We start from the raw sequence: 14,061 nt of genomic DNA, 5'->3' as shown, positions 1-14,061 counted from the left end.
TTCAAAGTTTTTAAAACGTATTTATGAGGGAGAAGTTTTCACACCTTTTTAAAGAATAATGCTTCGTTCTCCTCGACGAGAGATCTTACAATCCACCTTATTCGGGGCCACCGTTTTTGCAATCACTCATTACTCTCTCCCATCTTTGTGAGATCTTACACCAATATTGATATGAATTAAGTTAGTTAATCCGTCCATATAATTTGATTAATTTATCTCAAAATCATTGAAAATATATGAGGAAAATTAAATAATTCAAAGCTATTAAAACAAATCGATTAAGTTCAAATACAAAATGGTGAGTCTAGATTCAATCAACTCTAGGTCCATCAAATTCATAAAGTAGGTCATAAATTTAGAGCCTTTGATAGGGAATTCAAAAAAGCTTCAAATTCAACCACAAAATCTACTGAAACAAGAAAATTTAGAAGATCTATTACTCCACATTTAAAAGATTTGATGACCGGAAGACTTTGAGAAAATTTAGAAGATCGTCTCAAAATAACTTTATACTAAAGCCTACACCTCATTAAAAGATTATATTTTAGAGATCGTAACCCTAGCTTTAAAATCAATAAATCTAACTCATTTCTGGCGTCATTAAATTATTTCCATAATCTCATGCGAACTAAAATTAATGATCAATTCTCATAACAAAAATGGTCTATATATGAACATTTCTTGACAAAACCAATGGCTAAGAGTGTTGTTTTCCTCAAAAGAAGATGAGTTATTTACAACTCTCAGAAAGTGTTCAAAATATTCATCGTCCACACCTTTTCACTTGGTATCATCGTCTCTACTGTCACCAGGAGATGAAGGACTCTTGGATGTGGAGTATGTCAACGATGGAGCTGCCTGAAACCCCATACTTCCTTGTCCCTGTGCTGCTTGGACATAGCTACTCATTGCCTGAACCGCCTCGCCCCCGTTTCCGCCGCCGATGATCGAGCTGAGGGCAACCGCCAATGCTGATTGGAAACTCGGGTCGGACGTAATTGCCTTGGTTGCTGCTGCTATCGTGTCCGGTAGAGGCGGAGGTGGAGGAGTTGAAGGTTTGGCAAATTGTTGTAGGCAAGCTTGGTAGATGTTACTATGGGGAGGGAATTGCTTAGCAAGGTCTGATGACATTCCTAATACATTTTTGTTGATATTAGTATTCCAAGACATGAAGTTGGGTTGAGAAGACCCAAAATCAAGGCTGGTGAAGGGATATTTTGGGGGATAAGTTGAAGGGATTTTGTGGAAAGGAGAGGAGGAAGAAGAAGAAGAAGAAGCTGAGGGAGGATTTGAAGTGAGGTCTAAGGTGATTGTGGGATGGTTTAGAGAAGAAGATAGCATTGAAGAGTTTGACAAGTAGAATTGCTTTGAATTTGTGTACATGTTCATTCCATGGAGATTTGCAGACGCTGTCCCGATCGCCAAAGGGTTTAGTCCAGGCCGAGAGGTCGAGGTGGAAGCACCCGAGAGGAGCATCGAGGCCGCAGCCGACGTGGTCGAAGCCATGGCCATGGCTGACACAGGTAGAGGGTGGTTGTGAGTTCCTTCATAGGTGGTGATTAGTATTGAAATATCATCAACACTCCTTTGCACCTACACATGTTCATAAATATATGCCTCAAAATCTTGTTTACTTTCAAGATCAAAAGAAACGGTGAGATCCCACCCCGATGGGGGAGAGAACGAAATACTCTTCATAAGAGTGTGGAAACCTCTTCCTGGTAAATACGTTTTAAAAACCTTGAGCAAAAGCACGAAAGGGAAACCTAAAGAAAATAAACACTAGCCTTCAATTGTTACAAATGGTATAAGAGTTAGACACCAAGCGATGTGTCTACGAGAAAACTGAGCCTCAAACAGGGTGAACACGAGGTGGCGTGCCAGTAAGGACACTGGCCTCAAAGAAGATGGATTGTGAGATTCACATCGGTTGGGAATGAGAACTAAATACCAGTGTGTGGAAACCTCTCCGTAACACAGAAAAACCTAGAAGGGAAACCCACATAGATAATATCGGCTAGCGGTGGATTTGAATTGTTACAAATAGTATCAAATCCAAACACTGGGCAATGTGCCAGGCAGGAGGATGAATCCGGAGGGAGGTGAATTGTGAGATCTCACATCTATTGTTAAGGAGAATTAAATACGTTTTTAAGGGTGTCGAAACCTTTCTCTAACAAACAGATTTTAAAAACATCTAGAGAAACCCCGAAAAGAAAACTCAAAGAGTACAACATCGATTAGGGGTGGGGTAGGACGGTTACAGAAGCATTTATTAAAAGTACCTGCTTCCTAACCGGGCAAGAGGGTGCGCCGGTGCAGCGATAGTAAGCTCGTGGGCAAGGATTTCCTTTAGCAATCTTCTGCCCATATTTTCTCCATTGACACCCATCGTTCAGCTGCGCAACATTATTACATTGTTCTTCATTTCAAACCCTTTTCATAAATCAATACACATTTGCTACAATTCCATTGTAATCACTAACCGTTGGCGTATCACACCGAGCCCGCACACAAACCCTCGTCTTCTTCGGAGGATTCTGCTGAGAAACTTCATCTTCTCCGGTCGCCGGCGCTGCCAACCCCTTCAACACTTTACCCGGCGGCCAAGTCTGTCCGGCTTCTTCCTCCTTGCCTTGTTCACTGTCGGCTGGACTTTGAATGTTCTGAAGATCTGGCTTTCTTTCAGGGCAAGTGTTCTTGTTTTGGTCGCTTGAGGATCTTCCTAATGTCAGTGAAACCATGTCCTCAACTTCTTCAGCTGCCTCGTTGTTTATGGTACTCATATCATGGAATTGCCTTTTCAGGCTCTCGTAATCCCTCATCATTTGATCCAAACACCTTTTTAGCCGCTGGTTTTCTTCCTTCACTTCCCTCATTTCACCTTTCGCCATTTTTAGTCTTTGTTCATGCTCATGATCCTGTCCATCCATGGAGAAAAAAACCCATTTTCTTCGTTAATTCATGTTCAACTCCTAAAATACCACAAACCCAATAAAGATTTAGCCATTCAAACCCAACAAATCACCCACATTATCAAATCTTCCGCAAAATGACAATGTTAAGAATCACGAATCTACACCATGGTATCAATTTATTTTCTACTAGCCTTATACCAATGGAAATAATGTGATATTTCTAACCGTTCTCGGTTGTACAAAAATGATACAACCATCAAAGCTTTGATACCACTTGCTATGAGCCCAAATGCTACAACTACAAAACTATGATACCGATAAAAGAAGCAAGATCGAATGTACTCACAACACCAAGGAACATAATTTAAACAAAGAGACAAAGATTTAAGTAGTTCAAAGAGAAAAAAATTCTCCTACACTATCAAGTCTCTCACCAAAAGTTTTTCCCAAACATCACTAAAAAATACAATGTGACACACAAACTCAATCAAATTTCGATATCCTCAACCTCCTCGACAAAAGGATAATTCATGTAAAATATTAATAAAAAAAAAATTAATAACCAAAATAAATAAGATATTAATTAAAATGGTTATAAGCTAAAAAACCAAATTAATATTCTTATGACAATTTACAACATTCTCAACATTGTATTACCTCGTACGATACAATGTCAATGTCAATGTGGATGTCAAGTTCGTTACGAGGTACAAAAGCTTAGAAATTGAATTGGCTATCATTTTACCTCTTCCTTCCAAGTTGAAGAGGCAGATGCGAGTGAGAGGGGCTCCATGGAAGGCTTCTCCAAGTCAGCCATTAAAGGAACCTATATTGAATCGTCAACCCAATTAATTACCTTATTCAATACTCAAAACAACAAAAAAGTTCAAATCATAACAATACAACACAAACCCATCAATGATCAATCAACACACAAAAATTTCATTTTTAGTTAATTCAATCAAATTTGATGTGGGTTTCAACTATATACTTATTAAATAGCTTGATTGATGATAGATTGTTCATACATCTTCATTAAATTAACACAAAACCCATCTCAAATTCATAAATTAAGCTACGTGTTTATTGATATTATTTTACAAAAAACAAAAACAAAAACAAGAAAGATTCCTTCCACAAACTCAAATAATTGAACAAAAGACAAAACAAAATTAGCCTCGAAGTCAAGGCTTGAATGAAGGAGAAATTTCAAGAACAAAACATTACCTTATGTTTGGGAGCATGTTCTTCATCTTCTCCAGCTGATTGAACTGCATCAGCTGTGGTTGGCAAAGGTTGAGCCTCCATGAAACCCTCTTCTTTTGTTCTTCAATTACTTGCGCTGTTTGACCTCTCTCCCTCTTCCCTTAGTTCCCAAGAAAACTACAAAAAAAAAACCTAATAATTTTTTAAAAAAAGACTCGAGATTCAACTCATCCTCAAATCCAACACAGATCGAAGCACACCCCTTTCACAAACTCTGCAACTTACATTATAAAACTCAAGTGGGTTATGGCGCAAGGGCCGGAGAGAGGGCTGAGTGTAAGACTTGGCTGCTAATTATAGGGTTTTTGAAATATATATTATATTATATATATATATATATTATATAAGTTTGATTAATGAATGCATGTCACATGGGGATTGGTTCAAAGGTCAACGTTGTAGGCAATGCCGTGTGCTACCATGGGTAATCTTAGTTGTTTTCTTTCTCATCTCATCTCATCTCATCCATTGTCTTGTCCTTATGTTATGTTGCATTCCTTTTGTCTTAGGTCAAAGCATTTGAGTCTTATCAAATGCCCTTCTTTCTCATTATTTCAGTCTATGCCTTTGACCTTTTTTTTAACGTCATATCCAATACAATCTTCTTACCTACTTACAATGCAATATTAATGCCACTTTTGTTTTTTGTTTTTTTTTTTTTTTATTTACCTTCCGATATTCAAATATCTATTTTATTAGAAGTTTACACGGGTTGGGTCGGGAAGATCTTTTGGACCAATCTAAAGTTTCAAGTTGGTTGAATTTGTAACCCGAACAACTCGAATAAAGTTTTCAACTCAACCCTTGTTACATTAATAACTAAAAGCTCATAAAACTCAAATATCAAACATTCACAAGTCATCCTGCATCACTACCATCCGTTACAAAAGTAAAGTAGGATTAAGTTGAACTGTGATCCTATTTCTGGGTCAACTTAACTAAATAACTTAACACAATTTTTATCGATGAAGATGTTTATTTAGATGAAAAAATAATGTAGGATGGAGTTTCCATAAAAAATTTATAAGTTAAGAAAAATAAATAAATAAATAAATAAATAATATATAAGTTAATGGTTGAACTTGAATAATGGTGGATATTAAAATGTAAAAATCCTTGCAATGACCCGACCCGACCCGGTCAAGCAGGGCAACATAATTTTGCCGTATATTGTGCTGACCAACCTCGGGATCGAAGCCGTTGACTAGCAATTATTGTGGATGAATAAAATATGTATTAAAATGTTCTTTCATAATTACTGTAAATGAATTTCTTTTTACTTTCAACCAAGTATTAATTGAGACATATCAATAGTAAATGATATAAAACGTTGAAAATTTTGTAATTAAATAAAAAATTATATAAAAGTTGAAGCAGTCGAAATTAAAGAATGTAATTAGTTAATATGAACACGATATAATATGTGATTATTTAATAAATTATATAATGGTTAATTAACGACATGGGTTATATAGTTGCGTATTTGACTTGAGAAATACGGGTTTTTAAGCATCGGGACGCTATATTTGACCAAATCCCCGTATGAATTACTTGTCGGGACAAATAAATAATTCGTGTGATTTATAATTATTTTAGATAGGATAAAGGGCAATGGATTTGAGAAGTGGACTTTGATGGTGTTGAAGATGTTTTTCAACGTTTTATGTGTAATGAAGAAGCCAACTTGTTGAATAAGAAAAAGACGGCAGCTTTTGACCCTTTATTAATTAATTAATTTATTTATTTATTTTGTCCCGTTACACAACTTTCATCTTAGAAACACGCCATTGATTCTATGACATTATCCACTAATCACCTCGTTCCCTACGTTTTAATTATTGTCTAAATTTTTTTAAAAAATATTCCGTAAGTAATCCACTGAGATAAGACTATGCAATCATGCAACAATTCTAAGCAGATCAATGCGGGTATCACTCTTATATATAGGTGCATATCAATTTCATATTCGTATGCACGTTACGTATTTATAGCTTTTGGACCTGCAATCAAACATTGCATGAATTTTATGTAACGGGAGGCCTTACAAAATTCACAACATTTTTATCATGCTAAAAAAATGAAATTGATCATGAACGTCGATGATATTTTCAATCCGAATATGACGTTTAAAATGTGTTTGACACCCTTTTCCAAATTTAGCACTAAAACATCTTAATAATAAAGTTACTTTACTTGACACATTAGCAATCTAAAAGTTAGTTTGACTCGACCAAAGTTTGTCCGAACATGATTCTTAAACTTAATTGAAAGAGGGTTATTAACTCATTCTTTCTCAACATCGTCAATCAAACAAAAAACGAATATCTCAAGTCCACTGCTAGTAAATATTGTTTGTTTTGATCGGTTAAGTATCGCTATCAGTCTCACAATTTTAAAACGTGTTTACTAGGGAGATGTTTCCACATCCTTATAAGGAATGTTTCGTTCTCCTCTCCAACCGAGATTTCCACATCCCATATTCATTAGAAGAAGAAAAAACATTCCTTATAGGGGTGTGGAAACCTCTACTTAGTAAATACATTTTAAAACGTAACGGACCAAAACGAACAATATCTAGTAACAATGAGTAAGCTTGAACAATATCTGATTTGTAATCAGAACTTGTAGATGAATTATATTGATGTTCTTATCGAGACTCAACAAGTCAACCAAAATATTTCAAATCACTTTTAAATTATTTCAAACCTATGTCTACATATTTCTCTGCCCCTATCCCCAATCTTGAGGGAGAGTTTATAAATTGACCAAAAAATGTGTAAAAATATCCATATTTCATGAACAATTCTCTTTATATTTAAATTATGTTGTCATTTTTATTTGTATATGTCATCAAAAGTCACATAAATTGGTTGAATTTGAGAAGAGAAAAAAGGGTTATTTTCGCATTAAAATTTTTTCCAATGCCAATTAGTCAAAATTGATTATGTAATGAGTTGAGTTGACTAATCGTATTGTTTTGTTATCTCAATTTTGACTAACCTTTTGTTTTTAGAATTAAATTTATCATTCATTTAATTATTTCCTAATAATTACCAATTTCTTGAAATGGAATGGTTTGGGTCAATAATTTGGTTTCGAAGGTGGGCTTTTGACACCTCAAAATATTGCATATCCCAGCCCAAAACCCAAACTATTAAGAATTTTGTTGGGTTGGATTAACCTTGGATTGAGTTCATTTTTAGAACTGGAACTGGGTCGGTTCGGTTTCGAGTTCGTCAATAAAACTTTCAGGTTGATCGAGCCAAATAAAAATATATAAAATATATTAAGATTATTTGTACGAAATTACTTCAATCAACACAACCCCAATCATGCTAGTTGAAGTGATGGGCATTTGAGAATGGCGAGTGGCGAGCGATAAGATTTGGTTCAGAGAAGTAAGCAAATAAAGAAAAGGGTAAGAATGAGCATTCCTAATAAGGCTATTTCTTCCACTTCTCAAACGTCACCCACCGGACCCTGTGTTGGGTTCGCCCAGCATCTGAGTCCGGGCCGCCGTATACCAACACGCGTAATTTGGCCAGGGCGGTGGCGGAGGAGATGGGGTGGGGTGGTTTGTCAGTCGCCGGCGATGGATGGGTGCAGAGCAGACCACGGAGGCGCCGTCGAGACGATGGAGACTCGAACTTTCCCGGCGGTTCCGACGGTGGGCTTGGCGACGGAGAATCTGAGGGGGTTGGTGGCAAAGTTGAAATCTGAGAAACCGGCGTTTAGTTCAGGAATTATTCGGCTCCAAGTAAGCCTCCTCCCAACTCTCCTGGACCTCTTTCAAATGCCTCGCATTACGCATTTCTTATCTCTTCCATGTACGTGGAATGAGAACCGCCACGTGCGGTAATTTTTTCTTTTATTATTGTTATTATTATTATTATCTTTTTAACATTTAATCATACACCCATTTCTTATCTCTCCTCTGTTTGGCATCTGGGATTATCCTAAACCGGAATAGACCTTTTCCTCCAAAATAAATAAATAAATAAATACCCATTTTCTTTTTTAATAATTATCAACTAAACCTAATAATTAGTAAGAAGAAAAGAAAATCTAACAAATAAAGTAATAAAGTAATAAAATTGAGTTGAAATTCTGTTGACTTTGTGCACATTCTGAGACTGAACGAGGGTTGACTATTTTGCAGCTTCCAATCCAACAGCACATTAAGGCGATTCATTGGCTTTGTTCTCAGCCTCTGCTTCTTCCTCGTATCTTCTTCTCCGGCCGGAGCAGAGCCATTGATTCTGATCCTCTCCCCTCTGTCAGCTCCAATGCCCACCACCGCCTCGCCAGCGTCGCAGGTGTGGGCTCTGCAGTCGTCTTCTGCCGCCATCATCAGTTTTCGAACTCTGATTGGGCGTCTATAAAGAGGTAAACTCATTTCGCCTCTATTTATATTCACTCCGCCATCTGTTCGATGAAATGCCTGGGCTAATATTCTGTAAATTATAGGTTCCTCTCAAAGAAATGCCCCCTGATTCGTGCTTTTGGAGGTATTCGCTTTGATTCACGTGCGAACATATCGCCTGAATGGGAGCCTTTTGGCTCGTTTTACTTCATGGTCCCTCAGGTACAGACTTCTTTTTCCAATCTCGTTTATCGCAATTGGATAATGGACGCCAAAATCACAGGTTGAGTTTGATGAGTTCGAGGATGACTCGATTCTTGCCGCTACTGTAGCTTGGGATCATGCCTGTTCTTGGACTTGGGAAAATGCTGTTGAATCCCTTCAATCCACAATCGAACAGGTCGACTATTTGATTCACTTTGATTCTCTTTGTTCATTGCATTGAAAGGAAAGATATTCTCCCATAGATAATCACTCCCTAGTAAATTTCTTATCATTCAGGTTTCTTCTGATAATGTAAATGTACAAAGAGATCTTCCTCAGATATCCATACTTAGCCACAATCATGTTCCCACCAAAACATTCTGGGATCGTGCAATTAACAGGGCGCTGCAAGCGATTGACCAATGCGACTCAGATCTTACCAAGGCACTCACCAATTCTTCACTCTTACCAAAAATTTATTTTCGTTTCTATTCATCAGTAAAATCGGCTGTCTAATCTTATGCATTATATTTAGGTCGTACTTGCACGCAGTACCCGAATAGTGACAAGCGTAAATGTTGATCCTGTGACATGGGTTGCATGTTTACAGGTAGCTATTGCATGGGTTGCATGTTTATGCAGTAATTTTGTTTCCTGAGTCTAGTTTTGATCGTATCAGAAAGAGGGGGAAAGCTCTTATCAGTTTTGTGTCCAGCCAGCCAATGCTCCTGCCTTCATAGGAAATACGGTATGTAACAAAATTTCATACGCTTCCAGTCAATCATTTCATTTTGTTGCCTAATTTCAAAATGGGGAATATCTGTGATCCGGCTGAAGATGGTACTCATTAAAGATGTTTTCAATTAGTTTCCTACCCGTTTGGGTTTTGTAATATTTATTTTCTTACTAACTTTGGCTTTGATATGTTCGTAATAGCCTGAGCGGCTATTCCATAGAGAAGGACTTAGTATTATATGTGAGGCCTTAGCTGCAACCCGTGCTAGAGGCAAATCGGCTATTGAAGACCTTAAAATAGAACAAGATTTATTATCCAAGTTGGTCTCATCTCTAAATTCTTATTTTTTCTACTCAATGATGCTGTAACCCTGTTGCCTCAACCAATGAGCTGCGGGCGGGAGTTTTCACTAACTCTACTTTCTATGTGCAGCCCAAAGGATGACCTTGAGTTTTCGATTGTGAGGGAAGCCATCAAAAGGAAGTTAGAGGCAAGTTTGAGCTTCAGTCTTGCTCTTTTGCTATCTTGCTTTCTGTCGATGAAATGAAACTTCCCCTTAATCGAGGCTCGACTCCTTCTCTAGAGCCCTCGAACAAAGCACACTCTTTATTCAACACTTGAGTCACTTTTGACTCACCTTCGAGGTTCACAATTTTTTTGTTTGACACTTAAGGATTTTGTAGAAATGACTAAGTTAGGAACCACGTACCTCTCCACAATGGTATGATATTATCTACTTTGAGCATAAGCTCTCGTGACTTTGATTTTGGTTTACCCAAAAGGCCTCATACCAATGGAGATGGTATTCCTTGCTTATAAATTCATAATCTTCTCCTTAATTGGCCAATGTGGGACTCCTCTCCATATAAGTTTGGTCTGTGGCTGCTATGAGCTATGAAAAATGATATTTGCAGTGCTTACAAACCGTGAATTTCTTCTATTTTTTGTCATCGTTTTTCAAGCACCAAACAACATTTACATAGGTTTCTCAATAAGATGCTGAAATTTATAGGCAATTACGAAGAGGACAACATTCTGAGAATATTGCAGATTCTTAGCCAGCTTAATCCTGTTTGTAGGCTGTATGTGATGCTGTAGTCGTTGAACCACATAAATCAGTTAGAAAACTTCCCAGAATTCAACATCTGTATGCCCAGCTAGCAGGCAGATTGAGAACCAAGGATGATGAGGTAAGAATCTCCAAATATTTATGTCCCTGTAAACTAAACTTCCCTCACGTGAATATACCGCTCTAACTCTACTTTGTTGCTTGAAAAGTTTGAAATTTTATCAACGCTTCATCCAACTCCCGCGGTTTGTGGATTTCCAACAGAGGAAGCTCGAGATTTAATTGCAGAAACTGGTAAGGTTCATGAGTGCGTGACCCTTTCTATTAGCTCCCCAAGCCAATCCAAGTTATGGATGGTTTCCTTCAAAATGCTGATTATGGGTCTTGTAATTCTGTGGTCTGCCAAATCTAAGTCGTCTTCATCCTTCTGTATACATTTAAGAACTTGGGATATTTATGCAGAGTTATTTGATAGAGGGATGTACGCCGGGCCTGTTGGTTGGTTTGGAGGAGAAGAGAGTGAGTTTGCTGTGGGCATCAGATCAGCATTAGTGGAGACAGTAAGATGGCGTCTACCATATGAGCTACAAACTTAAATACTTCCATTGAATCCTTACTCGAATTTAAAATTTCTAGAGCTTAGACATCATTTCCATTACAATTCTCTGAGTTCTTACAGTCTTTGATTATAGGGTCATGGTGCCTTGGTCTATGCGGGAACAGGGATAGTAAAAGGAAGTAATCCGTCTTTGGAGTGGGATGAATTGGAGCTCAAGATATCTCAGGTACTCTGGAACTTGCATCTTTTGTCTCGAAAATGCTCTACTTAGTAGCTCAATTTTCATACCTTATACCTTTGATTTGCATATTTGCAGGTTACCAGATCGCTTAAACTGGAATTGGCTTGAGCACCCACGTTTCATTGGTGAAGCTGTAGTCTGGGAAAGTAAAGGCCTAAGCTTTTCGATCAGGTTCCTTCCGGTTGTGGCTTGAGTCAGCAAATGGTTAGTTCATTCTTCGTTTTGCTTTGCCTGTTTAGATCACAGTGCCGCATTCATAACGTATATAGATAGGTGGCTGCTTCATTTAAGTATGATCGAATGTTTTAGAATCAATTACTTGTAGAGAAATATATTTGTACATTTATTGGAGAAACCACTAGTATTTAGAGTATTAAGAACAATTTCCAAAGCTCAAATGTAAATTACCAAACATATATGACACTTGAAAACAGAAAACCACAACACACACTAAATACCATCAACTTGGTGAAATAGAGTTTTGAACTAGTGAGAAGAAGAAGCACCCTGAAGAAGTCCATTGCGAATTTGTGATGCGACGTCTCGAACAGCTCCAGGTCCATGAGGTATGAACACAGAAGTGGACTTGGAAGCAGCTCCAATATCTTTCATGGTGTCAAAATATTGGGTCACAAGCACCATATCCATAACATCCTTTGCCGTCGTCCCTGGAACATTAACAGAGAATCCCAACACACTGTCTCTTAAACCATCCACAATTGCTTGACGCTGTCGAGCAATACCCAAACCAGACAAATACTTGGCTTCAGCTTCACCCTCAGCTCGCTTAATCTGCAAAATTTTCTCTGCTTCTGCCTTCTCATTTGCTGCCACCCTTAATCTAGCAGCTGAATGGATCTTAGTAGTTAAATAATGAGACCTGAACTAAGCTTCAGGCAAAAAGGAAAAAGATGTCAAGTTTTTGAGTATCAGGGATTGGATTAGTACCAGCATTAATTTCATTCATTGCTCTCTTCACATGCTCGTCTGGTTCTATATCGACAATGAGTGTTTGAACAATCTCAAAGCCATAAGCCGACATAGCCTGAGAGCAATTATTCAGAAGTTACAAAACAGTTAGAATTTGCTTCATTGAACGACCAAAAAAGATTACCTTTTCAAGTTCATCTTCAACTGCTTTGGCAATATCATTTTTCTGCTCAAAAGCATCATCCAAGTTGAGCTTTGGAACACTTGCTCTAATTACTACAAATATTCAAGAAGTCTCTAAAGTTTAAAACAAGCAAGCTTACACAAATATGACGAAAGAAGAACGCATTTAACTTGTAGGTTTAACAGGAAAGGAATGGAGTATACCATCAAAAACATAAGCCTGGATCTGAGATCTTGTATTGCTTAGTTTGTAGAATGCATCGCTTGCTTTATCGGCCAGTGCTCGATATTGAATCGACGCAACCACGTTGACGAACACATTATCCTAAAGAACAAAATCCCCCTCAAATTTTAGCAACAAGGAACTCCCAAGTCCTAAGATTGATAAATAAATTCCAAGGACAGTATAGCAGAGCAGTTTCTTATGACCATTTCTGTTTAAAGTACAACCAAGAAATCAGAACACCATGGTATAGTCATTTCTCTTTTAGAGGTAACTCAACCAATAATCTTTAGAAATAGCTGTGTAGAACAGTTAATATGATGGTGAATGGTGAGACAGAGATGGTACCTTTGTCTTGGTCTCACATCGGACATCCAATTGTTGCAACCGGAGAGACAGACTGCCGGCGACCTGAGCTCCGAGAAACCAAGGCAAACAATGGCATCCTGGCTCAAGAACTTCCTCATATTTCCCAAATCTCTCCCTGATAGCCACAGTGGATTGATCCACTTGAACACAACAAAGAAGATTACCCATATCGAATCAGAAATTTGGATTCACAACGGAAAAATCTGTAATGAAATTGGAATCACGGGATGCTTGTATTTACGTATTTTGCGTCTGCATCAGCGCGTAGAATTGTATGAAAGGGCGAGCGGTCTTGACCTTACGAAAAAGATATGAAATTTACCCAAGTAGACGAGGGCCAAGTTCTTCCCTCCCTTAGTTTCTCCTTTGAAAAAGAGTTTCTTGTTCAGCTGTCGGACCCAACTTGGCCGGATTTTTATTATTATTATATTTTTTATTCTCAGAATTTTTGGTAACATTAATTTTTTTTTAAAAAAAATGTTTATTTCCTTTTTGCAAGTTTTGTTTTATGGGTTGACCAATCAAATGTTTGATCTTGGAAAATTTATCCAATTATTTGCATAATTTCTTATTTTTCCTTATTTATTTATTTTTTATAATTTCCGTACTCTCTAAGCAAAATCCTAATTAACTGTATGATTTGAGCTGGATTATAAATTTATTTACGTCCGATTGAATTTAAAAATTTTATAGATTAAATTGATTTACATTAATTTTTTATTACAAGATATTATGAGATAATATGTTCACATGGAGGATGATTTTTTTTTTCATATAAAATTATGATTTGGACATGGTGGATGATGACTAGTCAATTAAGCTTATCTACATCCTTTCTCAATTTAAGCAATTCAAGATTACACCAAAATATCTCTTTGTTTTCTCCTCTTCAGTAGAATTATATTTTAAAACAGCCTTTCATCTATCAAAGTTCATCGGGTTGGGTTGGCTTGAGAAATTTTTTTAGATCAACCCAAGAGTTCATGCTGGTTGGATTGGG

The 14,061-nt window shown here is 37.3% G+C and overlaps 3 protein-coding genes across 6 annotated transcripts; 1 reads left to right on the top strand and 2 right to left on the bottom strand.

Annotated features, from left to right (window-relative positions):
- Positions 1–629: 629 nt before the first annotated feature.
- LOC111471155 (probable WRKY transcription factor 72) lies at positions 630–4,471 on the bottom strand. Of its 2 annotated transcripts, XM_023116850.1 has the most exons (6): positions 4,410–4,471; positions 4,146–4,301; positions 3,664–3,744; positions 2,487–2,921; positions 2,286–2,399; positions 630–1,593 (listed from the first exon to the last, which is right to left on the bottom strand). In XM_023116850.1, the coding sequence occupies exons 2-6, from the start codon at positions 4,224–4,226 to the stop codon at positions 781–783; spliced, it is 1,524 nt and encodes a 507-aa protein (XP_022972618.1). In that variant the 5' UTR covers positions 4,227–4,301; positions 4,410–4,471; the 3' UTR covers positions 630–780. The 2 variants fall into 2 exon arrangements, with proteins under 2 accessions (XP_022972618.1, XP_022972627.1); XM_023116859.1 differs by lacking the exons at positions 4,146–4,301; positions 4,410–4,471 and having other exon boundaries at positions 3,576–3,669.
- A 3,031-nt stretch (positions 4,472–7,502) lies between these two features.
- Positions 7,503–11,733, top strand: LOC111471007 (isochorismate synthase 2, chloroplastic). Of its 3 annotated transcripts, none has more exons than XM_023116692.1 (14): positions 7,503–7,941; positions 8,344–8,570; positions 8,652–8,769; positions 8,831–8,947; positions 9,049–9,195; positions 9,287–9,361; positions 9,431–9,499; positions 9,688–9,806; positions 9,920–9,977; positions 10,567–10,677; positions 10,766–10,850; positions 11,019–11,116; positions 11,236–11,341; positions 11,432–11,733. In XM_023116692.1, the coding sequence occupies exons 1-13, from the start codon at positions 7,609–7,611 to the stop codon at positions 11,296–11,298; spliced, it is 1,620 nt and encodes a 539-aa protein (XP_022972460.1). In that variant the 5' UTR covers positions 7,503–7,608; the 3' UTR covers positions 11,299–11,341; positions 11,432–11,733. The 3 variants fall into 3 exon arrangements, with proteins under 3 accessions (XP_022972460.1, XP_022972451.1, XP_022972468.1); XM_023116683.1 differs by having other exon boundaries at positions 7,504–7,941; positions 11,249–11,341; XM_023116700.1 differs by lacking the exons at positions 9,688–9,806; positions 9,920–9,977 and having other exon boundaries at positions 7,504–7,941; positions 11,249–11,341.
- LOC111471387 (hypersensitive-induced response protein-like protein 1) lies at positions 11,676–13,433 on the bottom strand. The gene is made up of 5 exons (XM_023117108.1): positions 13,041–13,433; positions 12,674–12,794; positions 12,471–12,562; positions 12,305–12,401; positions 11,676–12,204 (listed from the first exon to the last, which is right to left on the bottom strand). The coding sequence occupies exons 1-5, from the start codon at positions 13,227–13,229 to the stop codon at positions 11,843–11,845; spliced, it is 861 nt and encodes a 286-aa protein (XP_022972876.1). The 5' UTR covers positions 13,230–13,433; the 3' UTR covers positions 11,676–11,842.
- Positions 13,434–14,061: the final 628 nt, after the last annotated feature.

This window comes from Cucurbita maxima, unplaced genomic scaffold, assembly GCF_002738345.1.
Source record: "Cucurbita maxima cultivar Rimu unplaced genomic scaffold, Cmax_1.0 Cma_Scf00002, whole genome shotgun sequence".
Lineage (NCBI taxonomy): Eukaryota > Viridiplantae > Streptophyta > Magnoliopsida > Cucurbitales > Cucurbitaceae > Cucurbita > Cucurbita maxima.
Note: the sequence above shows the minus strand (reverse complement) of the source record. Positions and strands in the feature narration are given on the sequence as shown.